The sequence below is a fragment of the Lepidothrix coronata genome, unplaced genomic scaffold (genome assembly GCF_001604755.1).
Source record: "Lepidothrix coronata isolate B3197 unplaced genomic scaffold, Lepidothrix_coronata-1.0 Scaffold254, whole genome shotgun sequence".
NCBI classification, from domain to species: Eukaryota; Metazoa; Chordata; class Aves; order Passeriformes; family Pipridae; genus Lepidothrix; species Lepidothrix coronata.
This window is the reverse complement of record NW_016690434.1, coordinates 707,059-734,177: the sequence shown is the minus strand read 5'-3', so window position 1 is coordinate 734,177 and position 27,119 is coordinate 707,059. Positions and strand designations below refer to the sequence as shown.

At 54.6% G+C, this 27,119-nt stretch overlaps 1 protein-coding gene across 7 annotated transcripts in view; it reads right to left on the bottom strand.

The window, feature by feature from the left end:
* Positions 1–27,119, bottom strand: part of RGS3 (regulator of G-protein signaling 3) — an 88,578-nt gene that overhangs the window by 23,554 nt on the left and 37,905 nt on the right. For 5 of the 7 annotated variants that reach the window (XM_017835311.1, XM_017835310.1, XM_017835312.1 and 2 more), the window contains 3 exons: positions 21,119–21,230; positions 15,236–15,276; positions 2,443–2,565 (listed from right to left, as the gene is read on the bottom strand). In XM_017835311.1, the coding sequence (XP_017690800.1) occupies positions 2,443–2,565; positions 15,236–15,276; positions 21,119–21,230 (276 nt within the window). Of the gene's footprint in view, positions 1–2,442; positions 2,566–3,155; positions 3,387–15,235; positions 15,277–21,118; positions 21,231–21,326; positions 21,425–27,119 lie in introns of those variants that run through there. The other 2 variants (XM_017835316.1, XM_017835315.1) reach the window with 2 other exon arrangements.

The window sequence follows — 27,119 nt, the reverse complement described above, 5'->3', positions numbered from 1 at the left end:
TCCTGAGGAGCTGCTGTCTGCTCAGACAGTGCCCCTTTCTCTGGCTCCAGTGCACAGCTGGCACATGGCACATCTCTGCCTGGCACAGGGGCTGTGCCAGCCCTTTGCTCACATCGCACAGCACAGCCCACATCCTCTCGGCCACAGGGAGACGAGCTGCCCCTAGCTGAGCTGGAGCAGTTTTGAAGGCTTTGCAAATCAGATTCCTGTCAAGGCTGATGTTTCCAGCTTAATTTGTCTGCTCACAGAGAACAGACACTGGGTTTTTCCCCTAAATAGCCCCAGTATCAAATGACTTGTAAGCAAACGGATGGATCAGTTGCAAGAAGAAACCGATTATCCCAGTTCCTGCCTCCCGCTGGACTGGCACCCCCTGAGCGGTCTGCCCTTACAAACCAGCTGTGGTGCAGCCTGGGCACAGCCTCAGCTGCAGCTCAGGCTCCTACCCTGTGTGCTCACCCTGCTCTGACAACCTTTATTGTCTCCTCAGGAGCTGCAGCCCCATGCAGGGCCGCTCTTCCTTCCTCACGCTGCTCCTTCCTGCATTTCACATCAGATTTGCTTTAAAATTGCATCCTGAGCACTTTACACCTTGCTGGGATGGGATTTGGTGCTATGAACTCAGTTAAGTGCCTGGTGGTTGCTCTCATGCTCCTTTTCTCCCTCCTGGCCATGGACCCCACCAGTGGGATTTCCATCAACTTTGGCAAGTTAAGACAAAATCCCTTTGTCACAGCATTGAAAGGCCCACCCTGGCTCTCCACAGCACCCAAGGAACACCCGCTTGCCTACTGAGGCACAGAACAGCCTTGAAAAGGTTTGTGATGTCTTCTAGAGTATTTTTTCACCTGTCCAGCAGCCAGGCTCCTACAATTCAGGGAGCAGACACTCCAGGGCTTTGCTCTGAGCCACAGCCTCACACCCTGCCATGAACAGAGTCTGGGATGGGGAGGGCAAACAGCACCATCACCTGAAAGCCCAAACGGTCCCAGAACACCTGTGATGATGGAGAGCCAGCAGGATGCCCCTTTTAGGATGTCTTTAAGATGCTCAGGTCGGAACATGTCCCTGCACATGATCCCCGGCCCGTGGCTGGATCGCACACAGCTGAGCACAGAGCCAGGCCAAGGCCCCGAGAGCAGCCCCATCACATGGTGCCCCCCATGCCAAGCCAACAGGGACCCCCTGCCCGGGCACGGTGCTGTGCCAGCAGGATGCAGCACAGGAAAGGAGGAGTGGAGCAGAGCCGTGTCAGTCTGAATCAGCCGCCCGGGGCCGTTGGCGGTGCGGGAGCTTTGGCTGGTAACGCTGTTCTCAGGCTCTGGGAGCTGTTGCTATTTTAGTCCTCCTGAAACGTGCAGGAAAAGGAATCCGGAGGCTCTGTCTCCTGCAGAGATGTTTGTGCTGACCCAGTTTGGAGGCTGCAGAGCAAAAGCCACGTCACCCTGCCCCCGGCTCCTGCTGCGCCCGCGGGTACCGAGAGCGAGTCACCTCCCGAGTCACCTCCTCGGGGCCACCCAGCCCACGCTGCACCCACACCGTGACGTGGGGCAGGGGCTGCTCCTCCACCACACACCAGCCAAGGCAGGGATCCGGGGGTTTTACCCCCATCTGCCTCACCCAGAGCTCTTCAAACACTCAGCACAGTGTGTTTCTCTTCTGCCAGAGCAACGGATCATCCACCAACAATCCAAACCCGACCCCCAGGGGACGGGATGACTCCAGCAGAGGTTGTCCCTGTCCCAGAGAGTTCCATGGTGGCAGCCTCAGCCCCAAAGCCAGGCAGACAGGGGTGTTAAGGACAGCCATGCAGGGCAGGCGTGCCTGACAGTGCTTCAAACCCCTCCAACACACATCCATCTGTCAGAGCTGCTGAGACAGCGCTCTCGAGCCAGGCTGAAGCTCTTCAGTGTGGGAAAAGTGCTGAGGCTGCCTCGCTAGGTACAAAAAACAGCACCTACCAAATGACCTCTGTGCTTTGGGGCCACCTGTGGGATCCAGATCAAACACCTGAGCCCGTCCGAGGGCATAGAAGGGGCAAATCTTTGCACTGCTACTCCCATGACCTCGGCCTTTAATCAGGGCCCAGAGATCATAGTTTGAGCCTCTCCCTCTGCTCCCAGTCCTGCCCCAGAGCCGAGCTCTGGGGGAAGGCTGGACACTGGGCTGCACGGGCTCAGCTGTGCAAATAGAGATGCTGGGAGGTGTCAGCTCAGCCCGGCCGGCCCCAGCCAGAGGATGCAAATGCAGTAACTGCTCTCCAGAGCAGGGCAGGAAGTTGCAGACACAGCAGCTCCTGAACACAAACTCACTCCTCACCTGGCAAACAAACAGGCTCCAGCAGTGCCCTCCTGGCTGGAGCACCACCAGAGCAAAGCCCCCGCGCAGGCCGAGCCCCCGGCGCTCCCAGCAGGTTTTCCAGCTCCTGCCCGGCTCTCTTACCTTGCTCTCCGTAGGAGCTGATGCCGGATGTTGCTGCTTGGTGATGTTCTCAGCCAGACACCAGCAGATCCTCTTCTTCTGCTCCTGGGAGTAAGCCTCCAAACTTAATAAGCACTCCGACTTCTGACGTAAAGGAAACACAGGCAGGGAGAAGGTCATTAGCTGTGTGTCGCAGGCCCTGGCTGTGTTTGCAAACTCCTTGCTCCCCACACAGCACATCAGAAGAGCGTGGGTCTAACAGGAGAGCTCACACCGTGTCCTGTGCTCCAGGCAGAGAGAGCAAAAGAGAGGGAAATCAGCTCCCAGTGGCATCTCCTCCAGAGAGAGGGAGAAGGGCTGGGTGGTGCAGGGGAGCTGACCCTGCCTTCAGGGCAGGAGTGCAGTGGTACAGCACAGGCACAGCACCAGCAGCTCTGCACCCTGTGCCACCTGATTGTCTATTAAGCTGATTTAGAGAGTGGAAATTGCTCTTTGCCATATGCAAACACAAATGAGGCACCGGAGCATGAACTGATGAGAACAAGAGCCTTCGGGCTGGGTGGGGCAGGGAGGAAAGACTGAGCTCAGAGAGGCTCCAGAGCAGCCTCCCCATCCTGCTCCTCACTTAGTGCACACTTCAGGGTGGATTTGGGGATGAAGCTCTGGTCACACACTCTCTGTGAGCAAGGAAGGAATTATGAGAAATGATGGGAGATCATCCCAGCTGAGCCCACCTTCTCTTGTGCCACAGCCCCTTCCTTGCACGTGTCCTTTTTGATACAGGCTTGTTCCTCTTGGACAGGTTTTCTTTGGGCCAAATCTCACTCACTTAAGGAACTTTCTGACCAAGTTCTGTCAGCAGCTGTCTCCCAGCCCTCAAATTGCTTCTCTTTCATGCTAAAAATTAAGCATTAGTAACATCTGCTGCCTGCTGGGATTTTGCAGGTTTTGCTTTAGGAAGGGTCCAGAAATGCCCAAGGCTGGATCTTCTCCTTCTGTGGCCAGATGGGAAAAAAAAAAAAAAAACCAAAAACAAAAGCAGGACTTTAGGACAGACTGCAAAGAAAGAAAAAAGTGTCTTTCAGTAAGGGGCATGAAAAAGGCCTTTCCTTTCCCCCTAGAATTTCCTTCCAGAAGGGCAGGTCCCCAGTAGCCTGTTTTTTTTCCCAGAAAGGTCTGAGAGAACCTGCAGCTTTGTGACTTCAGAGACACAGTACAGCCAAAAGGGGAAATGCTCTTTAGTCACACCATTTAAATCACTGTTTGCATTGGATGTGAATTCATTCATTTTTAATCCAAAATCCCGTCTGAAGTGGTAAATAAACCAAGCTCCCACGCCACCTCCAGGGAAAGGAATCTCTGGTTCAGTCCTTTGCCCCTCCAAGGAGACTTCCATGAAAGACAAGGTTTGGGCTTTCTTAAGTCTGGACATCACCACATCAATTCCTACAGCAGAAACAGGCTTAAACACTGCAAATGCATGAAAATTCCTGAGCGCATTCAGAATGAAGAGAGGTTTGGGATTCAGGGACACAGGGCAGTGGGGTCCCCCTCACCCCCTAGATCCTGGGTGGCAGTGATGCTCTGAGCATCCCTGGAGTGTCACGGGGCTCCTTCCCATCCCAGATGTCCCAGTCTCTCCCATTCCCATGCCAGCAGTTCCCCAGGCTGCACCACTGTGCTACCCACTCAGCCCTAGGAAGGTTCCCAGTTGTTCCCACTTTCATAGGAGAGGATGGGTACCCATATGCTGAGATGGAAATCCAGGCTGGCATTTCACAGCACTTGGGGCCAGAACTGAAAGGAAGCAAGAGCTGAGCAGAGCCTAAAATCCATCAGTGCAGCTGCAAGGAGCACAGTGCCCACACTGATGCTGCAACCACTGCACATTCCCAGCCCTGCAGAGCTCCTGTGATTCCCCTTGAGCGAGGCCAAAAGCAATTCCAAGGACATCTCATATCCCCTTGCTGGTGACAGACGGCAGCTCACCTACCCCTGCCCTGCAGCCCCTCTCTGATTCAATTACAGTCCATCTCTTTGATTGAATTTACATCCAGCCATGCTCAGCTCCTGCTGGCTGTTGAGAGCAAAGTGCCCCTTTCCCTCCCTCCCTCCATCCAACTCAGCCAGTTGCAGACTCCCTGCCCCAGCCACCTGGGAATACCACAGCCAGGAGACGAGATTGCCCTCTGGTCCAAAAGTCAGAGAAAGGCAACTACCCCCGAATGGTGTGCAAGGCTGAGGGAGGACATGAACAGCCAAAATTGCATTTCTCCAAGCTGGACATATTTTACCATCATTTCTGTGTAGTGAGATCCCAGCCCTTTATTCCCTCACAGGGACATTGAACCTCTCCAACACACATTTCCCAAGGGAGGAGCTCTGTTTCTCCCTCTTCCACAGAATCATAGAATGGTAAGGAGTTGAAAGGGACCTTAAAGATCATCTTGTCCCAACCCTTCCTGCCAGGGACACCTCCCACTAGACCAGGTTGCTCAAGGCCTTATCCAACACTGCCAGGGTTGGGGCATCCACAGACTCCCTGAGCAACCTGTGCCAGGGCCTCACCATCTTCACAGTAAAAAATATCCCCCTGATATCTAACCTAAATTTGCCCCCTTTCAATCTGTACTCCTTGTCCCATCCCTACAGTTGTGGTACTGCAGCACATCCACCAACCTGCTCCCCCCAAATAATGTTCAGCTGTGTTGGGGACAGTGGTAGCAGCCCCCAGGGGCTGAGCACCCCCAGCTGCCTCCAGAGCCCAGGCTCCTGCTTGCAAAGTCCTTTGGGATCCAGCCAGATGAAGGACTGGGATGTGGGATAAGCTTGTGTCCACACTGGGGACCCAGCTGCCCACCCCCAGGGAGCTGGGGCAGAGGTGGGTGAGCAGGGGCTGTGCCAGGCCCTGCACACGCTGGGAACTGGCCTCCCCACCATTGTTTTCATTCAGGGAGGCTGCCCCGGCCCTGCCAATATTTACAAAGAGAAAACAGGGTTTAATCTCACGGTGCTGGGAAAGGAGGATGCAGATGGCGTGAAGGGGGCGTTTGCCACCAGATACAGCAGCGACTGAAGTGGCTGCCAGTGGCTCTATGCCCGCCTGCCTTCCCCCAGAGCTGGGAAAAACATGTTATTGCAGGTGCTGTGTGAGCCCACGGCTCTGGGGCACCCCCAGCACTCTGCTGTGGGAGAGCAGGGGGAAAACACACACACTGCAGGGAAGGGCCCAGACTGGCCAACACCAGCCCCAAACGGGCCCTGTTACAGCCAGGGGTGAGCTGCAGGAAGAGGTTCCTTTTGCTCCATGGGCACAGCTCACCCCTGGGCTCAGACCCAGCCCCATGGTGCCCAGGAGCAGGAGGAGATGACAGGCAAGGGGTTTGGCCAAGCAGAGCTCCTGGTTACCCAGCAGACACCCCCCAAGGAGGGCCTGTTGGCTCTGCAGTCCATAGATCAGCTGAGGAGCTCCCAGAGAGCAGCACATCAAGGGAGGGGTCCCCAAACTCTGCACACTGAGACCCCACACTGCAGACATGCCCCTCTGTGCAGGACCCAGCACACACCTGGGGATCTGCATGGCACTGCAAAGCTAAAATGTCCCAGTAACAACGACACAGACTCAGCCTGACACCTCCGGTGCCCTGAGCTGGTGCCCAGCCGAGCCCAGGGCTTTTCTCTCACCACTGTCTCCCCAGCTCTGCCAGCAGACATGTTCCTGGGGTGGTCGTGGTCATGGAATCACACACTGGTTGGGGTTGGAAGGGACCTTAAAGCTCATTCCATCCCCTCTCACGGGCAGGGACACCTTCCACTAGAACCCCCGTCCAGCCTGGCCTTGGACACTTCCAGGGATGGGGCAGCCACAGCTTCTCTGGGCAACCTCTGTCCTGGGGTAGATGTTCCCCTCGAGATGAGGGGATGCACTTCACGTCCTTCCCCCGGGCTCCTCTGCCCCTCAGGTTTAGAGTAGGGTGTTCTGGGGACAGGGCTCCCAGCCCAGCCCTGCCAGGCCCTGGCCTCAAACATTCCCAGTGCTGGTCCGGGGCCAATCCCAGCAGAGATCCCAGAGGGGAAGTACCTCGGAAATGGGCTCCAGACTACAATGGCTTTAAATCACAGAGCAAACCTTCCACTGGCCCTGGGAATATCCTGTGCACAAAACAGGGCAACTGCTGCCTGGTTACTTCATGCCCACGAGCAAGGTCTGATGAGAAAGTTCTGTTTGCTCCCGTGCCGGGGGGTGGGAGGGACCACGGCTCTTCCTGTGGCTTTTGGACTGCTGGGCACACTGGTGGTGCCCAAAGAACAAACACTGGCAGCCACAGCAGGGGCCCACTGAAATCTGGGATGACCAGAAGGTGACAGCATGGCAGGAGAGGTGCAGCAGATGATGTGCAGGGAGCAGGGCAGGGCACAGCAATCCCTGCAGGGCTCCTCCCTGTGGGGCTTGTTTTTGGGAGCACTGCATGATGGCACAGCCTGAAGGGTGCCTGGAGAGGCTGTGGCTGCCCCATCCCTGGAAGTGTCCAAGGCCAGGTTGGACAGGGTCTGGCCTTGGACCTGAGATAATGGAAGGTGTCCCTGCCCGTGGCAGGGGGTGGAACGAGAGGAGCTTTAAGGTCCCTCCAACCCCAACCAGTCTCTGATCCTATGATTCTATGCTAAGCCTCCAGGAGGAAAAGCCATCCTGAAGAGCCTTTCCCACCCACTTTTGAGCAGCCAGTGAGGACACAGGGCTTGGTCTGTTTTCACAGGCCAGCAGATTGTCATTAAGTGGCTCATCAGATAACAGCCTTCCCAGGAATTCCCCAACCCTGAGACAAGCCAGGCAATGAGTTAGTGCTGAAAACACCATTCTGGCAAACAGAGAGCAGGTGTAGCACCTTCCTGCTCTGCAAACACCCTTCCCTCTCAGGGAAGCTGAGCAGCCTCAGTGGCATCAACACCAAGCTTACCCGCCCTCTGCCAACACAGCCCCAGAGCTTTCCATCCCTCTTCCCCAGCACAGCCCCATGGACAGCGAGCTCCAGCCTGTGCAGACAGTCCCAGGACCCTCTGAAATCACCTCATGGTGCCTGGGCCTTTTTAAAATCTCTCCAGTACTGCAACTGCACCATATCAACTCTTCTTCTTGCCAGCATCTGGGAAATGCGGCCCCAGAATTAAAGCTGGAGGGGGGAAAGGAACACATTTGTTGGTTATCTCAAAACTCAGATTCAGGCTGAGCTGTGTAAAGATGCACAAAACCAGGGAGGAAGAGTGTTCCTGTTTATCTGTTCCTCCATCTGGTACAGGAGCACTCCCTGCCCTGCCAGAAGAGAACTGAACTGGGAGCTGGCAGTGCCCAGGAGCTGTCCTGTCCCCAGGCTGTGGGTTACTGCAGCCTGGGGCTGGTGTCATTCCACAACATCTAACCCAGGTAAACCCACACAGGCAGAGGAGATGAAGCCCAGAGTCTGCCTGCACAGAGGAACAGCCTGACCACCAGCTCCAGAGCTGTGTGAGCTCAAGCTCCAGGGGTGTTCCTGGAGAGAGCTGACTTGAACCAGGGGAACATTTCAGCTGCAAATGAAATTTGGGGCATATCATGGGGATGCTGGGCAGGGCAGTTCAGGAATGCCTCAGCATTTGGGGTAATCTGGACATGGGTTCATGTCACAACATCCTTCAGAAGGACTTTTCCAAATGTTGCAGACTCTGCACTTGCAGCTTGGACTTGTCAGCATCCCACAGAAAAATCCAGGGGCTGGGACCTGCCCTCCTTTGGAGGGAGGAAAATGGAAACCTCCATTCAGGAAAGAGTTAAGCTGTTGCTGTGTGAGATGCCAGAGGGATTCGGGGTGAGTGTCCACCTCTCACATGAGCTGGATGACTCAAGGCTTGGAGAACCTCTCCAGCATCCCAGAAATGAGCCAGGGAGGAAGCAAAGGAAATGTCAGAGAGCAGGAAAGGATTTTTCATCTGGTAACATCTCCTGGCCATCACCAGCAGAGTGGCTCAGGTGAGGGAGTCCCTCTTCCCACTGAACAGGACTGGGAACAGGAAGAGGAAGGCAGAGGAACACACTTCATGTTCTCTCACTGTGCTTCCCATTCATGTCAGGAAACTGGATTGTCTCTCCTTGAAGGCCTATGAGTGATCCCAACCCTTCCAGCCCTGTTTGCAGTGCCCACTCTCCCCCAGCCCAGGGGATCCTTCTCTGCTGCACTAGAAGCCCATCAGATGAATTACAGGCACAAATCTGACAAACACCATCTCTTTTCCCATCATGAATTAGAGTAAATCGAGGTACAATTCCACCAGAGCACACAGCCCATTTCCCAGGCAAAGGCTCATCTCCTCTCCCTTCTCCCTTCCTACAGTTCCTTACTAAACAGCTTTGCCTCAGCTGTTCACTCAGTCATGTAGGTTTGATGGCACCCCCTGCCCAGCCCTTTTGCCTTTTTCCCTCTCGACAAACCACCTGCCTAAGTGCCCTCTAGATCTGCCAAGACAGTGCCCAAAAAAGCTCCTTGTGAACTGTCCTGGTGACTTGTCCATAACAGCCAACTTCAAAATCACCCCGGCATGTAATCCCTGTCATATCCCAGCCTGTCCCTGAGCCTTGACATCCTCTGTGCCATCAGCAAATCACTTTTCCAGCATTCAGATCTGTTGGATGGAGATGGGAACCTGGGTTCTCCCTGCTCTTTCCCTTTGGGACAACTCCACATCCCCAAAAGCATTAAATCACAGATTCCCAGAATGTGCTGAGCTGGAAGGGACCCACAAGGATCAGTGACTCCAACCCTCAGCCCTGCACAGGCCCGTCCCCAAGGGTCACACCCTGTCCCTGAGAGGATCATCCAAACCCTCCTGGAGCTCTGGCAGCCTTGGGGCTGTGCCCACTGCCCTGGGGAGCCTGGTCAGTGCCCAACCACCCTCTGGGGGAAGAACCTTTTCCTGAGATCCAACCTGACCCTGCCCTGACACAACTGAGTGATGTTCACTCCCAGCAGGAACAGAGAATGCTTTGGGACATTAACCCTCCAGTGGAGCAAGCTGGGACATCTCCAGTGAAGCACATCCACACAGGCTCCAGTATTGCCCCCACTACAGCTGTGATCCAGTTCAAAGAGCACCCCTTCAAAGCACCTCCTTGCCAGCAGCAGGGACACAGGCCAAGGGTGTGAACAGGAACAGTGTCCACAGGGGACCTGTGCACCCATGGGTGCAGGGAAGTGCCCACACAGAGCCAGGGCTCAGGATGATTAGGTTGCCCAGAGAAGCTGTGGCTGCCCCATCCCTGGAAGTGTCCAAGGCCAGGTAGGACGGGGCTTGGAGCAACCTGGGCTAGTGGAAGGTGTCCCTGCCCATGGCAGGGGGTGTAACAAGATGGTCTTTAAGGTCCCTCCCAACCCAAACCAGTCTGGGATTCTGTGACCTGGGCAAAGGGGGGACAGTGGCCTTTCTCTGACACTTGTCCAGAGGCTCTCCCTGGGCAGTAAAGATGGGCATCCCCAAGGCAAAACAAGCTCCAGCACAGATTCACAGCATTAATTTGCTCATCACAGCAGCACAAGGAGTTGGTACTGGAAGGATTTTCTTTCTTCCCAAGAGAAACTCCAGTGTCTGCAGATGAAAACTTCCAGTGAAAAAAGATCAAATTTGCAAGTGTTTTTCAAAGGAAAAACTTACTGAGCTATTTGATTTGGTCAATTTGGTCTGAATATGTTGGGTTTGAATCAAACATGTGTAACAATGCAATAAACCACTGATATGCAGTTTCCTCTCAGCAGGATATTTCCGGAGCAGGGAAGGGTGTGAATACAGCCCTGGACCACATTCAGGGCTCCACACTGGTCCCTCTGAGGCTGCTCATTCCCACCAGGCAGCAAATATTTTTCTGACAGGTTTTACACATGTCATCCCAGGAGGAGTGTGGGCCCTGCAGGGAATGGCACGGGGAGGTGGGAAAAAATGGAGCCAAACTCCCACACTCAAGTCCTCTGGGGTGAGAAATGTGGGTCCACACTGAATCAGAGAACCCCAGCATGGTTTGGGTGTGAGGGACCTTAAAGCTCATCCAGTTCCACCCCCTGCCATGGGCAGGGACACCTTCCACTAGCCCAGGTTGCTCCAAGCCCCGTCCAACCTGGCCTTGGACACTTCCAGTGATGGGGCAGCCACAGCTTCTCTGCCCAACCTCCTCCAGTGGTACTTATTCAAGTGCTCAAATCAGTCCAAAGCTTTTGCAGACAGGATTTATTCAAGATACACAAAACCTGTGCTATTTGGGTTTAAAATCCTGAATGGGATGATGCCCTAGGCCAGGTCTGAACACATTTGCAGGAATCTTTCATATATCAGTTGGCAAATAGAAAAGTTAGAGAAGCTGTGATGGCCATAAACTAAAACACAAGTTTCACCTCAACATGAGAAAAAACTTCTTTCCATGGTGGTGGCAGAGCCCTGAAACAGCTGCCCAGGGTGGGCATGGAGTGTTCCCCTCTGGAGACATTCCAAACCCACCTGGATGTGTTCCTGTGTCACCCGCTCCAGGTGACCCTGCCTGGGCAGGGGGTTGGACTGGATAATCTCCAGAGGTCCCTTCCAACCTCAGCTATTCTGTGATTCTGTGATTCCAGGTGTACACAGTATTTCTGAGATCAAAAGGTACCACCTTCACTTCCAAATCCTGTCTATGTGCTGGGACTACCAGAGCTGTCCCACAACCACCAGAAGGAACAAATTCACCAAATGGAACAGCTCAGAGGAGAACCTTCCTCTACTCCTGCATTCTTTCCAACACCAACCTATATTTGGCCCTTTCAGGGCCACCTGCAGTCAGGATCTCCAAACACTGCAATTCACACCTTGAAGAGCCTGTAAAACAGACACCCCTTGTGCTGGAACCTACACCAGGCTCAGTGTTAGCTCTGTGCCTGCAAATAACCACATTGTGCAGGGTTTAAACTCTGTGCAGTGATTTATTGCACACAGTCAGACAGGATGACTACAGAGGCTTTTCTGTGACACTCCCCGAAGGCTGGAATTTTCTCTCTTGTTTAAAATAAATTAAGCAGCTCCCAGACATTGGGACAGACTTCCATTTTGGATCACATCACACCCAAATGCAAATGTGTGACCTCATGGGTCAGAACATCACTCAGAAACCCTCAAGATGAGCAGTAGCAGGAGGCTGCAGCTCAAGGCTTCAGCAGAGAGCTGTTCCCGCAGTAAAGGCAGTGTCAGCCCAGCCCCTGGGCTCCCTTTGAGCTCCCAGCAGCACTAAATACATTAGTGATCATTGCAGATGATTTGTGGGCAAGAAGCAGCAGCACAGGAGATTCCAGCACCCCCCAGCCCTGTCACAGCAGCACAAGGGATGTGTCTGCCCAGACACACTGAGCACCAAAGCCCAGAGCCAGCACAGGAGCTCAGACACACTGAGCACCAAAGCCCAGAGCCAGCACCTCCACCCCGAGGGGACCAGCTGGAGGGGCTGAGCCAGCAGAAGGCTCCTGGCAGGTCCAGAGCTGCTGGCAAGGCCAGGGATGGAGCATGTGCTGCAGGGAGCAGGACAGGAGCAGGTCCAGAGGGGGACAGACCCCTCAGAGAGACATGGGACCAAAAAGCCACATCAGCACACACATCCTTCCCTTGTGCATCTTTATCCATCCTTATCCTTCCTAGCTGCCACAAGCACTCACAGGGTGGGCAGCAGGATTCAGCTGCAGGGCACTGCTGCACCACAGCCCTGGGACTCCGAGGGTGCCAGAGTGTGCCAGTGCCACCCCCCTGCCAGGGGTGCCCTCCTGAGCCCCCCTGCACCCCAACTCCCAGCAGCCTGAGGATGTCCCCAAAGCAGAGCCAGCCTCTCTCCATGGGAATCCACCCCTGCAGAGGGAAACTATCTTGTTCCCAGAGTCAGGAAGGAGGCTGAGCCTTGCATCAAGGCAAAAGAAGGTGCCACAGCCAGGAGACCACACTCATTGGACACCACACCCATCAGGCAATGGGAAGAGCCATGCTGGGACAGCCCAGAGACCCCCCTCAGTCCCAGGTGTACTGCAGCCTGAGAGTGCCCCTTCCCTGGGCCCACCTGACAGCCAGGCCATGCCTCAAACCCAGCCCACTGCAAAAATCACCTTCACACCCCAAACCCACACTCCCACCAGCCCAGCAAGGCACCCAAGCCCCCCCTCAATGCTCAGCCATCCTGCAGGAATGTCTTTGAGGGGGACCATCCCACAGGCTGCCAAGAGTTGCCACCTCCTGGTGACACCCCCACAATCCTATAACTAAAGCTTTGCTCCAGAAATGTGAATGCAAAGAAAAGGCAGATCACCTGAAGGTAACTCTCCTCTTGGCTTCCCTGCAGAAGGAAGATCACAGAATCACAGAATCACAGAATCAACCAGGTCGGAAAAGACCTCTGAGATCATCCAGTCCAATCCTTGATCCAACCCTGCCGTGGTTCCCAGACCATGGCACTGATGCCACATCCAGTCTCACCTTCAACACCTCCAGGGATGGTGACTCCATCCCCTCCCTGCCCAGCCCATTCCAATGCCTGATCACTCTCTCTAAAAAATTTCTTCCCAATGTCCAACCTAAACCTCCCCTGGCACAGCTGAAGACCCAGCCCTCTTGTCCTACTGCTGGTTCTTGGGAGAAGAGCCCAACCCCCACCTGGCTACAACCTCCTGTCAGGGAGTTGTAGAGAGTGAGGTCTCCCCTGAAAAGCAAGATGCTGGAATGCTCCCAGGCTGGCTCCCACAACAGCATCCCCTCATTTCAGAAGAGCCTGTCTCTGTTCACCTGGGGTCTACCCCCACCGAGGACAGTTCTCTGAGCCACACAACCCCTGTGCTGCAGAACTGAGAGGTTGCTGCTCTCCTGCTCCAGCCACCCGCCCCTGCAGCCTGGTCACTCGGCTCCACGTGGCTCCTGGGGTGGTGACCTGCAGGTCACTGTTTCCCAGAAGGGAAGTCGGGAGGGCACCATCCTGCTCTGGCTCTCTGCCCACTCACAGGCACATCCCCCACTCTGCACCTCAGCTTCCCCTTCTGATCCCAAATTTCCCATTGCTGGAGAGCCTGATGGGACCTACAGCTGGAAGTTCACTGTCCCCTTCCCCCTGGAGCCAGATGTGCTGATCTCCCTGGCTCAGTGCAGCCTCCAAGCAACCCTGTGGGGGCTGGCAGGGAAGGGATGGCACAGGGAACATCCTGCTTGGCAAAGTGTCATCCCTGAGCCAGGGGCTGTCCCAGTGTCACCTGGGAGCCTGGGCTGGCACAGCATGGGGGGTGAGACATGAGGCAGAGCTGCTGGTCACTGTGGGTCAGGAAGCTCCCACTCCACTTGTGACCTGCTCCAAAACACCCCATGCAAACAGGAGGAACAAGAAGGGATTTTCAGAATCCAACCAGTGTGGCCAGTCCAGACCTACTGTCCTCTGAGGGGGAGCATGCAGGAAGGAAAGGAAATGTTTCCCATTTTGTGCCCAACTCCTGCACTCCAACCACAGTGGATGTCAGGAATCTCCATCACCAGAGCTCTTATAGCCAATTATGCCCAGCACTTCAATACACCCTGACAAAGACAGCTCTTCACCTCTCAAGATCTCATGAAACACAGCCAGCTCTCTTTCAGTCACTTCTACTGAGGGGCCCAGAGCTTCTGAATTAAATATCAGGCTCTGGACGCATTTTTCGTGAGAAAATGCCCGAGTGCCTCATCCCGACCCTGAGTCACAGCACAGGATTAGCTGGGAGGGAGCCCAGGCCAGGCTGACGTTACACTGGGACACGCACTGAGCAAACCCCAGGGGCAGCTCAGCCCCTGCCCCAGGGAGAGACAGGGGAGACAAGGAAGGAACAAGAGGAAACGTAAGAGGGAACTCGTCAGCGGCGGCTCCGCAGCCGGTCGTGCCCTGGCCCCAGTCCAGCCACTCAAGGTGAACAACTTCCATGCAGAGCATTTTCACCCAACTTTCACAATAGCTCATTATTCTGTGGTGCTGCTGAGCAATGTTTGCCTTTCTCCTCTGTGCCCTGGGGATCTTTCCCAGATCCACGTTTCCACCTCTGAAAATACAAGGCCTTGAAAGCAGGAACACGGTAAAGTCACTTGAAAAGGAAAAAAGGGAGGTCCGGTCAGTGTGAACCAATTTTGCGGTTTTCTTGGCTGCCTCAGGACACAAACAGGGCTGTGCCAATGTCCGAGTGACCCCAAACCTGCTTCACAGAATCACAGAATACTCTGAGTTGGAAGAGACCCACAAGGATCATCAAGTCGAACTCTTAAGTGAGTGGCCCTATGGGCACCAAACCCACAACCTTGGTGTTCTTAGAACCATGCCCTGAGCTTACCTCAGGTTAGAGCACTTAGCCACACATGGCTTTAGAGCTATGATTCTATGACTTTTAGACTGAGCTTCCTTATTTTATTTGAGAGCTTCAAACCTGGGTACTTGAAGACAAGAAAAGCAAGATGCCTTAAAAAATAAAGGCAAGGAAATCTGCCCCCAGGCGAAAGAATCCCAAAAGAAAAGTGAGGCACCCCAAGGAAAATCCACAGGGGGAAGGGGAACAGAAGCCTGGCCCAGTGCTGCCCAGCCTCCTCATTCACACTCCTTTTAGCAGCTTCTTACTCATATATTCTGGCTACAGCCATTACATTTCTTTCCCAGAACACTGGCAAATTAATTAAAAAGGAAGTTAAAATCAGCCTGTTCAGTGCTCCTTGCCCCAGCAGAAGGGAGCAGAGCTGTTCTTATATGTTCAGCTCCCACTACAAAGTTCAGGTGGAAAACAGCACCACTCACCTCTGCAAGGTAAAGGAGGCAGAACTTCCGATCTTCTGAACCTGGAACGAAGGAAAAACAGGATCAGAACGAAGCTGCAGCTGCATTTCTGCAAGTGGAGCCACTGGCAGAGGAACTGGCTGAGGGACAGCACTGAATGAATATTTGTTGTTGTGCCCCTCCAGTACCAGCCTGTGAGCTGGGTGATGTATGTGGCATCTGCCGGGGCGGGCACGGGCACGGAATCCTGCCTGGACTCACTGCGCTGTCATGGATTCTCCTTGGGATTGTCCTTTTGGAAAAGGGGTTGTTTCCTTCAGAGGCCAAGTGCTGGCTCTCCTGCCCAACCTGCCCTGGCACACACAGCCTGTGGCACCTTCCCAGGGGTGTGGAGGTCCTCCAGTGCCATCCTGGGCACCAAGGATGGGTCTTCCTCATCTTACCTCTGTGGGCACTTTGCTCCCAGGAGGACTGACAGAGAAGCTCCTCTTCCCACATCCTTGTTCATTCCCAGCTTGTTGCCCCACACCCTTGGGTGGCCCTGGTGGTCCTCCTGTCTGTCCCAGCCTCCATCATGCCAGTGGCTGGGGACAGTGACTCTCCAAGGAGATGGAGCCAAATCCCAGGGCAATGGGAAGTGACTGACACGGGGCAGAGGGAAGAGCTCATCTTGCTCCACTGGGCTGAGGGCAAAGCCCCCCCAGCTCCCACCAGAGTGGGAGACCTGGCCAAGGAACCTGCCCTTCCACAGTTTTGGGAAAGGAGATGGTGCTGCAGACAATGCAATGACCAACACTGATCCACATCCCACTAACCCATGGAGCAGCCCAGCACAGCTCCTCACTTGCTGCCAGTTGTCCCAGGGGATGGGTTATACTGCAGCTGCTCCAATAGGCTGGTTCCTGCAGGTCTAACCTTCCCTGTACCCAACAAAAAGTCATCCCTGAAGATTTGCCCTGGCCTTTGTGTGTGCCCAGCCCTGAGGGAAGCAGCTCCTGGCACTCATCACCCTCACAGGAGGACACGAAGCTGCACCAGCACAGGGTCACCCCAGCTCCAAACCAGGACAGCCCATCTCCAGGAGCTGCTTTGCTCCTTCACACCACTCTGCCCTGCACCAGCTCTGCCCTTGGCAGCAGGCAACACCACAGGGCTGCAGCTTTCCTAATGCCCTTAATGAGCCCATTATCTGTGCCATGAGATCAGAGCTGCAGCCTGGGCACGGCTGCAGATCCCACTGAAAGCAGTGTCAGCACAAGCTCTGCTTCATTTCAACAGCCTGAGCTGTGCTCAGTGGGAACAGGCTCTCCACAGTGCTGGAAACACCCTGTTCCCCAGAGGAAAGCAATTCTGCTGCAGGCAGCAGCCAAAGGACAAGATAAGAGCTGTGACCCACTGAGGGACTCAGGTGCCTCTGGAGTCACCCCATGGGCAGCGTGAAACCCATGAAGAAGTGGTCTGGAGCCCTTTGTTGGGTGTCTCTTCCATCTGCCCTTTGGAGGGTTGCAGGTTTGTCTCCACTGCCAGCTTCACTTTTAAAGCACATTGCAGGATATGGGCTGGAAAACCACTAAGGGGACACCGGGGCACTGTGTCACAGCAGCTGCTGCAGCACAGCACCATGAGGAACCCCTGTGCGTTCCCAAAACCTTCCCTGTGCTCCCCTGGGCCAGCTGAGGGTCAGGGAAGCAGCCTGGCCCCAGGGCTGCCCCTCCAAATCACCACTTCCAGAAGGGGAGCAGTGCTGGACCCTTGAGAGCACGTGGTGAGCGGGCCTGGCTGGGAGCCCATGTCTCACCTCTGCACCACAGAACACCACTCACTGTTCCCCAGGGCAGCACCCTCTTCCATAAACCCCAGCAAGACCATCAGGGAGCATGTTTTTTGCTAAGCCCAAGTCTCTGATGGGAGCCATGGGAGGATTTGGAGGCAGGATCTGACCCGTTGCTGGCACACCACGAGTCCACCATCCCCTTCTGCTGCTCCTCCTTCCCGAGGGGTCAGCAGTACCACACCCAGCTCCTCAGCCAGGCTCTGATCCTCCCTGCACCAGGACCAAAGCTCTCCAGGCTGCCTTACAAGGCAGATTACAGAAGACCAGCACATCCCAGCCATGTTCCCTCAGGAGCTTGAGCCATGTTTTCCTGGGTGATGTGAGGAACAAGTCATCCTCAGTAAAGACAGGTGACAGCCTGGGATGTAACAGCCTAGGGAATGACCCGCTTCTCTTGAGCTACTGTTGATTCCTTCTGGTTCTGACAAGGTCCAAAACCATCAGAATTAAGTTCCCTTCCAAATTCCTCTCCATTGAGCTATGAACCTTGGCACAACCTCCACAGCCAGCAGCTCCTGTTCCCTGTCCCTCCCAGACTCGCTGCTACACATGGCCAAGCAGCCCAGTGCCTACAGGACACACCGAGCAGGGAGCCACTCTAGGCCAAGGAATGCCTTAATACCCATTTTCTCCCAGTAGCTGCCTTTAGGCAGCACAAAGGGAGGTCAGAGACTGCCCAGCCCAGCAGCTGGGCTGGAGCCAGGGCCGAGCCCTGGAGGCTGGAGGGCGATGGCTGAGCCAGGAAGGGCAGACCCGGGTGCAGATTTCACCACAAACCAGCTTTGCCAGGATTCCTTCCACGGGAGCATTTTCAAGTCTCCAAGAGGGTCAGGCTGGAGCACCAGAGCCTGATGTGTCCTGGAGCCACGGGATGAGCACAGAGACCATGAAAAACATGGAGAGAGGCACAACCTCACACCAGGGAGGTGGCAGATGCCTGGGCTGATCCAGGGCTCTGCTCCCCACATGTTTTGTGACAGCAGCACAGCACATACTGTCAGCCAAATTCAGGGAAAAACTAAAAGGAAATAAGCAGGATTAAAAAAAACTCACTTGAAGATATTTCCTTCTCTTCCTGCTGTGCTGTGCTGGGGACTGGCTTGGCTTCCAGAGCAACGTGAACCGTCCCTGTGCCAGGGCGGGCTCAGCACCCACAGGAGGGTGTGAGCTCTGTGGGGACACATCCTCCTCTCAGCTAAGCCTTGTCCTGCACACCCACACTGACTTACACAGCTCCCAGCACAGCAGCAGCTCCCAGCACCGCCCTGGCACTGCCACTTCCCCGTGCAGCCCATGGAAAACACCCAGGATTTGGGTGGTGCATGTCTGGTGTCAAGTCAAAGGGATGGGGGAAGAGGGAAGGTGGTGCTGCTCCTTTGCAGGGCCCAGGGACCTGTGGCAATGCCCACAGTGAGGGTAGACACCCTGACCCCCAAATTCTCCCATCTGCTCAGGGTAGGGTGCTGGGGGGGCACAGAAGGAGCACACACACACCTGGCTGCCAAGAGGGGACAAGCTTGTCACCCACTGTGGGAAGTGGGGGTCCCTGGGGAAGTGTGGCAGGGTGCAAGCCATGGGTGCTTCCCAGCATCCCTGGGCCAGCAAGGACAAGCTGTGGCAGGACAGAAGGCCCATAAACCACTCTCTTGGCCTGTCCTGGAGCTGTAAGACACAGCAGGTTCGATGCCAAGGACAGCGAAGCAGCACATGAGAAGTCCTTGTCTGCGGGATCCTGGGTGGAGATGGGGGTGCTCATCCAGCTGCAAACAGGAACACTCCTCTGTGTCCCAAGGCTGAGCACACCCACCCAGGGGGAGCAGGATCCCAGCGAGGCAGCGTGGAAATTCCCACAGCATCTAGTGAGGAAGCCAGGCCTGTCTCACTGGGAACCTTGGCTGGCGTGGGGCTCATCAGCAGTGCTGGGCTTCTAAAGCAGGAAGACAGTGCATTGTAAAGCAGATCAGGCTGATTTGCTTTCGCCCAGCGCAGGAACAGGAAACAGCACAATGGTGCTGAGCACACCGGAGATGTCCCGATTGTTGTGGCAGCAATACGCCTGTTCCTATTCATGTGCCATTCAGGAGAGCAAATTAAAGCCCTGCCAAAAGGGACACACATCTCCCTGCTCTTTGAAGCAGCCCTGCCCAAAGCAGGAGGGCTTGAGCTGCCTGAACAGCAGCTGTGCTGGATTCATGGTGTATGGGGGCAATTCGGTGTTGTAGGGACCTACATCCCCTCTGGAGAGGCTTGTGAGGCTGTTCCAGGTGTGGTCCAGCCAAGTAATTATTGCAACAAGGAAATCAGTGGCAGAAAACTGCTCACAAAATCCCTGTGTGTGCCTGGGGTGAGGAGGCACGTTCCTGTGCACAGCTGCAAACAGACCCTGGTGTGCAGAGCCAGGAGCAGCACCAGGGAATCCGATTTCTCCAAGCAGGTGAACAAGAGCAGAGTTATTCCCCAGCCTGTGGGAGCAGCCAGGGGAAGCACACATGGGGAGCAGTCACTGACCACAAGCACTTCAACAAGGAACAATTTCTTTTGTCCCTTTCTTAGGAACCAGCAGCACTGAGAACATGCTCAGCAAACCCCAGGGAAGCTCCAGTAGATTTTCTCAATGGCTCACGCCATGGTGCCCCATCTCCCTCAATTATGTTTCTGCCCCCATCAAATAGGTCAGGGAATTCATCTGGAAGCAGAAACGTTGTTGGAAATGGGAAATAACAACCGAGATGCAGCCTGTGGTGTCCAGCACAGCACTGCAGGTCCCAGCACGGAGGCTCAGAACAATGTGGGGCACGTGGAGAGACACAGCTCATCCACAGAGTTCATGGCTCAGATGGGAAAAGTCGTGGGAAGTAGCAAAATTAATCCTCAAAATGATCCCTTTGGAGAAGCAACCCAGGTCTGGATTAATCCTTTCTGGATTAATCAGGGCCACAGGACTGCATGAAGACATTGGCTCATGAGTTCCAGAGTAATTCGGGTTGGAAGGGGCCTCTGGTGGGCTCTGGAGTCCAACCCCCTGCTCAAAGCACTCAGATCAGGGCACTCAGGGCTGTGTCCAGTTGAGTCCTGAGCATCTCCAGAGATGGAGATCACACAACCTCTCTGGGCAGCTCAATATCTGACCAAGCTGATCACAGGAAAGTTTTCCTTATATCAAATCCCAATATCCCACGTGGGGTCCCAGTCCAGGAACACCCACTGCCAGGGCTGGAGGAGGAGCTGGGGCACCAGCCCCATGCTGACACAGTCAGGGAACTGTACATAAAACGAGCCCATACCCAAAAAAACAGCCACACCAGAGAAGGAACAAGGTGAGACTGGGCCCAGGGCCAAGAAGTGGCTCCACTGTAGCAAATAGGATGTGGTACAGCAATTCACTCTTCCTTTTTTGACCCCGAGTAGCTCAAGGGCATCTCTTGTACACTTCAACTTGAAATAACCCGTTTTGAGCCACTCCCTGCCCTAGAAGCCCTCTCCAAGGCCTTGGTGGGACAGAAAAAGGTCAACCAGGATGGAGAGAGTCAGGGCAAGGTCCCAGCCCTGCCCTGAGGGCAGGGTTTGCTCTTTCCACCCCAGTGGGGTTGCAGGAGGATGGATGCACAGGGGAAACCGTGGGTGGCTGAAGCGAGAAGCAGCAAAGTAAAGGTCAGCAGGGCTTGGCCAGTCACCCTTGAAGCCAATCTCTGAACTCCCTCGAGGCACCATGGGGGAAACCTCAAACCTTCACTTCCCTTTCCCAGCCTCAGCTGCAGACAGTGTGACACCAGCAAGGGCAACAGCCCCCACAGCCAGTCCCCCAGCCCAAAATCCTGAGATATGCACCCAGAAAGCCCTGGAAAGGGGGGCTACCTGAGTGCTCCTGAGGTGTCCCAGGAGATGGAGCTCCCAGGGGTGCAGGGATGTGAAGGGTGATGCTGGCCCTGCACCCCTGGAAGGACCAGTTGGATGGTACACACTGGGAGCAGTGGGATAGTGGAGGGCTATCTTGCTGCTGGCCACAAACCTCTATAGCTAGCAGCCAGAAAATTCCCCAGATGTCTCCAGTTGCTGCTGCAGGCACTCACCCTCCTGGAGCTTGACACTGTGCAGGTACAGAGGGTTCCTCAGCACGTTGCAGCGCCCGGGCTCGTCCTCCTTGGTGAAGAGCAGCAGGTCCGAGTAGACAAAGAGGGTCACCTGGAAGCACAGGAGCAGCAAAGAAGCAGCTATAAGGAATCCATCTCTTGGCACTGACAGTGTCCTGGAAGCGTCCTCCACCCTGGGGACACGCACCAGCCACAACAGGCAGCCCAGGCACCCCTTCCCCAGGGGCTGATTTCTGCTGCACCCCTTGGGGTGCTCCCAGCCAGCTCCAGATGAGGCTCCCCTCCACTTACTGAGGCTTGTGGAGTCCTGTGACAGGAGGGATAAACCTGCCCGACAGTTTAACTCCACACAAACACACCCTCTCTGCTCCCTCGTGTCACTTCCCATTTACATAAGTTATAAATCAGAGCAGGAGGAGGGAATTGTTGCTGACTGATCCCAGCACACTGGAGAAGTTGTAGCCTAAAAGCAAATTTGGTCGCCCTGAGCACACTCACGAAGGAGCTTCTCACTGTTCTCTGTGAGAAAATATAATTTGGCTTTTACAACTGCAGGACCCACGAGAGCAGCTGCAGGGAACAAACCTGACACCTCTGAACCACCCTGTGGGTGGAAAGGAAACGCTGACCCCACTGTCTGCTCAGTGCTGTGCTCAACCAGTGACCTGAGTGCCTCAGGAGCTGGGAGCTACTCCAGAGAGTGGGAAAGGTGAATTTTGTTCTGGTCTGGCTCTTGCCTGAGGTCCCCAGTTCAATCAGTACAGATTAATGTGATCTTTAAAATCAGAACAAGCTTCTGCACTGTACTGGAGATCCTTGACCCCGGAGCCTGCCAGGGGTGAGCAGCTGGGTGCACTCACTGGGCCACAACCAAGGTGAGAGCCTGTCCTGCCCTCCAGCAGGAGCTGGGGGCACACAGAAACATCAGAGGATCCCAGAATCACAGAGTATCCTGAGCTGGAAGGGACCCACAAGGACCATTCAGTCCAATCTCTGGCCCTGCACAGACACCCCAACAATCCCACCCTGTCACTCAGAGCGTTGTCCAAACCCTCCTGGAGCTCTGGCAGCCTTGGGGCTGTGCCCACTGCCCTGGGGAGCCTGGGCAGTGCCCAACCACCCTCTGGGGGAAGAACCTTTCCCTGAGATCCAACCTGACCCTGCCCTGGCACAGCTCCAGCCGTTCCCTGGGTGCTGTCCCTGGTCACCAGCAATGCCAGGCAGTGGCTGCAGCCTGGTAGTGGGCACGTGCCCGGCACAGGGGGCACACTGGGTGCCAGACCAGCACACTGCCCAACCATACTCAGCACCCAGCGCAGGACACAGGTCCTTGGGGTGCTCCCCAAAATCTCCCTCAGCAAAGGGAAGCTGCTTTGCCACACCAGGCCACAGCAAGGACAGGTTTGTGGCCCTTTAGCCACCCTTTTGCAAAAGCAAACAACACCCCAGGGGGTGTCCTGGGGGCTGTGGGGAGAGAGCAGCACTGCCACCACTGAGTCCCCCGTGGAGAGGGGACCCTGCCCCAGACAGGGACTGAGTCACTGCTCACAGGCACAGCTCATCTCCGTGCCCAGCAGCTGATGGACACACATCCTGAGGAGGTCAGGCTGGGTAACATCATCACATGGTGCTGAGTCTCACGTCAGGGCAGCAGCTCCTGGCTCTGAATCCAAAACCAAGCCCTTGCCACAAGATTTCTCCTTGCAGCACAAATTCGTTTTTGTGGGATTCTCAATAAGCACAAAGCTACTGGTGGAGCTTTAATTGACAGTGAAACCAGGGAGGGGCTGTTCTTCTCTGTGTTATTTGGAAAATCCCTCCCTCTGCTCTCAACACACTGCTGGCCTGGTGCCCACATCCACCCTCTTCATTCCTTCTGACCTTGTTATTAATACAAGGAATAACCAAGTACAAACTGCACTACAAGCTTCATCCCATGCCCACCTTGTGCCAAAAGGTAACTTTTCTGGGACATATCTGGTGCCACCACCGGTTTCTCAACCCCAAAAAGAGATGTTCAGGGATTTTGAGAACAGCAACCCAAAGTGGAGGAGATAAAAGCATGATCAGCAAGTGGTCATACTGGAAATGGAGGAAAGAAACTTAAGATCTACTACCCATGGAAGTTTAAAGGGTAGAAAGAAGATTAAGATCAGCAGGAAAAAGAAAACCACTTCAAAACCAAGCAGGTTTCGATAGGGAATCTTGGAAACAGAATTACATGAAAAGTATTTACAGATGACACTGGGCTTTTATGGGTAGATGGGACAGACTGAATTCAGGATGTAGAAGATAAAAGCACACCCAGTGTGGGTTATGTAGGAGCATCTCTGAGATGCTGCTGCCAGGAGACTCTTGGTCTTAGAGCAGCTCCACACAAAAGGGTTGACAGAGGTCCCTCTGCTCCTCCAAGCTGCAGGGGGAAAAATGAGAGTGTCCCTTCCAGACACAGTCAGAGCCAGCCCAGCTCACAGAGGGGGAGGCTGGACACAAACCTCACCTGAGAGCTGAGCACAGGGAAACTCAGCTCATGGGTGGCTGTGGGGCAGCAGGGACAAGGGGGGAGTCACATGGAGCTCTGCCCTGGGTTGCCACCACTCTGCTGACAAGCTGTAACCTGTCCCTGACAGCCCTGGGTAAACAGACCTGGTGTCTACCCCGAAAAACCACAGGGCTCATAAAAGCAAAGAGCAAACAAACACGAAACACAACGTCTGAGTTCACCCAGGCAAGACACAGAACCCACCAGAGCTGCTCCTTGGAGCGGCAGAGTAGCTTCGTGTATTTCTCAAAACTAATTTCCTGCCCTAAAAATCAGAAATCCAACAGGTGAGAGGATGGAAGGACTCTCTGAAGACAGGTGGGCACCCCTGTGCTCTTGCTGGAGTGACCAGGGCCACGTGGGGATTGTCACAGGCCTTCAGGGGGATGTGAACAGATTTCACAGGGAGGAAAAAAATGCCCACAAAGGCTGGTCCTGATGTCTCCACACTGTTTATCTGGGTGTGCTCTGCACCACAGCAAACAGCAAAGCCTCTTCTGCTGAGAGATCTGACCAACTACAGCACAGAACTGGCAAAGCCCTGTTACAGGAGAAAGGAACACCTTTGGAGTGTTTCCTGAAGGAAATCAAGAGACACTGAAAGCCTGGAGGGAAGGTAGGAGCAGTGGGCTAGTGTGGCTCCCAAGGGAGACAACCCTGGGAATGTCACAGAGCCCTGCCCTGGGCAGGAGGGAGCCAACAGCACACCTTGGAAAGCAAAATGTGGCAACAAAATCACTATGAAAAGGTGCCTAGAAGCAAAGCCTTGAAGCCAAAGTACTGTCACATTCATGTTTAAAAATAGTTAACTCCCTTCCTAACCCTGTCCTCTCTGCTCATCCATGCACAGAGAGCCCCCAGCACCTGGGTACAGCAGGGAGCAGGGCTCACATCACACCTGCAGCAGGAACACAGGAAAAAGGGATCAGAGATCCCTGATCAATTGTCCCTGTGCTTGGCAGGGAAAACCTCAGCCTGGGGATTCTTTCCAAGTCACCATCCTCCCTCTCTAGCCACAGTCTCACAGCAGTGCCCAGCAGGACAGGGAGATGAGGAAGCAGAGGCAGGGTTTGTATCATAGAGCTGCCAGTTGCCATGGGAGAACGTGGTGATGATCACCTGCATCTCAACTGGCCAGAGAAGGCTGCCTGCAGCTGGCCAGAGAAACCCTATATCCCTGGTGGGGAGCTCCAGGGACGGGTATCACCCCAGGACTGACAGGTATCACCCCAGGACTGCAGGTATCCACTCCAGGACTGAGCCACACACATTTGCTGTTTGTCAGTCCTGCATTCTTCTCAGAAAATTGTGTCCCATCCCAAAAGGGAAACTCTGGTACTACCAGTATGAGGGGTGTGTTTGCAGAGTTCGTGTGTCCCCATTAGTTCATTTGAGCTAAACGGATAAAACTTGCTTAATCTTCCTCAGTTTTTCCAGCTCTTGATTTATCCTTGCAGCCTCATCATCCTGTACCAAGCAGCATCACTGCTGGACTCATCCAGCCAGGAAGGACACAGCTCCCACGTGCAGGGTGGTGTTACCCAGTCCCCTACTCTGTGCTCCCTGAACCAAGGCTTCCAAGTCACAGCCTTGCAGCTGGGGCAGGTGCTCATATCCAGGATGGCTCTCCAGAGATGGACATGGACTTTCCCACCCTCCAGTGACACATCAAAGCCTTTCAGTCACTGCTTTCCATGCTACAGCCCTTACTCTCTAAGCATGACCTATTCCTTTGCTCCTGGATTTTTCCTTCTGGATGTATCCATATTAAATGCACATTCTCCAAGACTTATAGAACCACAGAATCACAGAATATCACTTGGAAGAGACACACAAAGATCATTGAGTCCAACTCCTGGCCCTGCACAGACACCCCAACAATCCCACCCGGTCCCTCAGAGCCTTGTCCAAACCCTCCTGGAGCTCTGGCAGCCTTGGGGCTGTGCCCACTGCCCTGGGGAGCCTGGTCAGTGCCAACCACCCTCTGGGGGAAGAACTTCTCAGCAGCCTTTTAGCCTACAGTGCATTTATTTACCCTCTTTTATTACCTCACACATTATTTTTTTCTCCAAGGTTATCAACATGGAATTCACACCCTCCGGAAGGAGTTGAAACGCTCAGTCAGGCTTTGAGGAAGATAAACCACCACACTTGCCAAAAGGAGCTCCATGGTGAAGGCTTTAGCTGTCAACCCTGACCCTCACCCTGCCTTATCTGGAACAAATATTCTTCTATCATGGACATCAGGGGTGAGCACTGAAAACCTCAAGGGGTCCCACACCAACCCTGAGACACTGAGCAAGCAGTGGCTGTGCAGGTGGGGAAATGGTGTGAAAATGAGGAAGAGGAGGATATTAAGTGGTAGTGAAGAAGGGACAGAGCAAGTGGGACTAGCGTGGTGGAGGGAGGAGGTGAGTGCAGGTTTCTGTCATTTTCACCCAAATTAAAGTGTCTAAAAAAGGCTGAAAATGAGCTTGAAACACCTGGGCCAGCGAGTAGGGTTTGGCCAAACTCAGTCACCCACCAAACCAGGGAGCTGGAGATCCTGTCCCAGGACAGGAGTGCTGGAAACTTGCAGTGCAGGACTTGGGAAGATAGAGAGAGAGGCAGGAAAGCTTCCTGCTCTGCAGAGAAGAGATCACCCTGGGCATGCTGGTCCACGTCCTGCAGGCTCTGCAGAGCCGGGAGTTTCAGAGCTCAAGGGAGGCCCATCCTGACGTGCAGACCCTGCCAGGAGGGCAGAGAGGAGAGCTGAGAAGGGGGTGAGCATGGCCCACACTGTGCCAGTACTTCAGGGCTTTGGAAAGGTGCCTCCAGGTCCATTAGAGATGGATCAACGAGGCCAAAGCCCACGTTGGACACCTCGCGCGCCGTCGCCGGCACCACGCTGGTTCCTCTGGCACTCCATGGGCTGGAGGGATTTCAGGAGACCATAAAAGCGGGAATTGCAACAAAGTCTAGACAGGATGTGATTAAGGCCTGAATAAGGATTGCCCCAGAGGTAAGGTCAGGGAAAGGACAGATCCTGGCAAGCCTCCAGAGAGATAGGTTGAGTCCTTCAGGAGGTGGGAGAGCGCTTGCTCAGTGACAAGGATGCAGTGCCTGGCGTGGAAACTGCCACAGGGAGAAGAGTCTGGGGTTTGGGGAAAAAAAGAAAGAAGCAGGACCTCCATCTCCAGCCCCTGCATCCAGACCCTCCTCTCTTGAGCCACTCAACCAAAGCAGATTAATAACAAACAGAGAGCAGTGCTGCAAACCAAGGGAGCCCAGCCTGAGAGAGCCTGGGTGGGAAGAGCAGTGGAAAAATGGAAAACTACGTGGAGCAAAGAAGACAGGACTGATTGGAAACAAGACAACCTGTCCAGGGAGCAGAGAAGGCTGGAGAGGGAAAGAATTCGAGTCCAGCAAAGAGAGGAGTCAGAGCCCTTGTGCACCAGG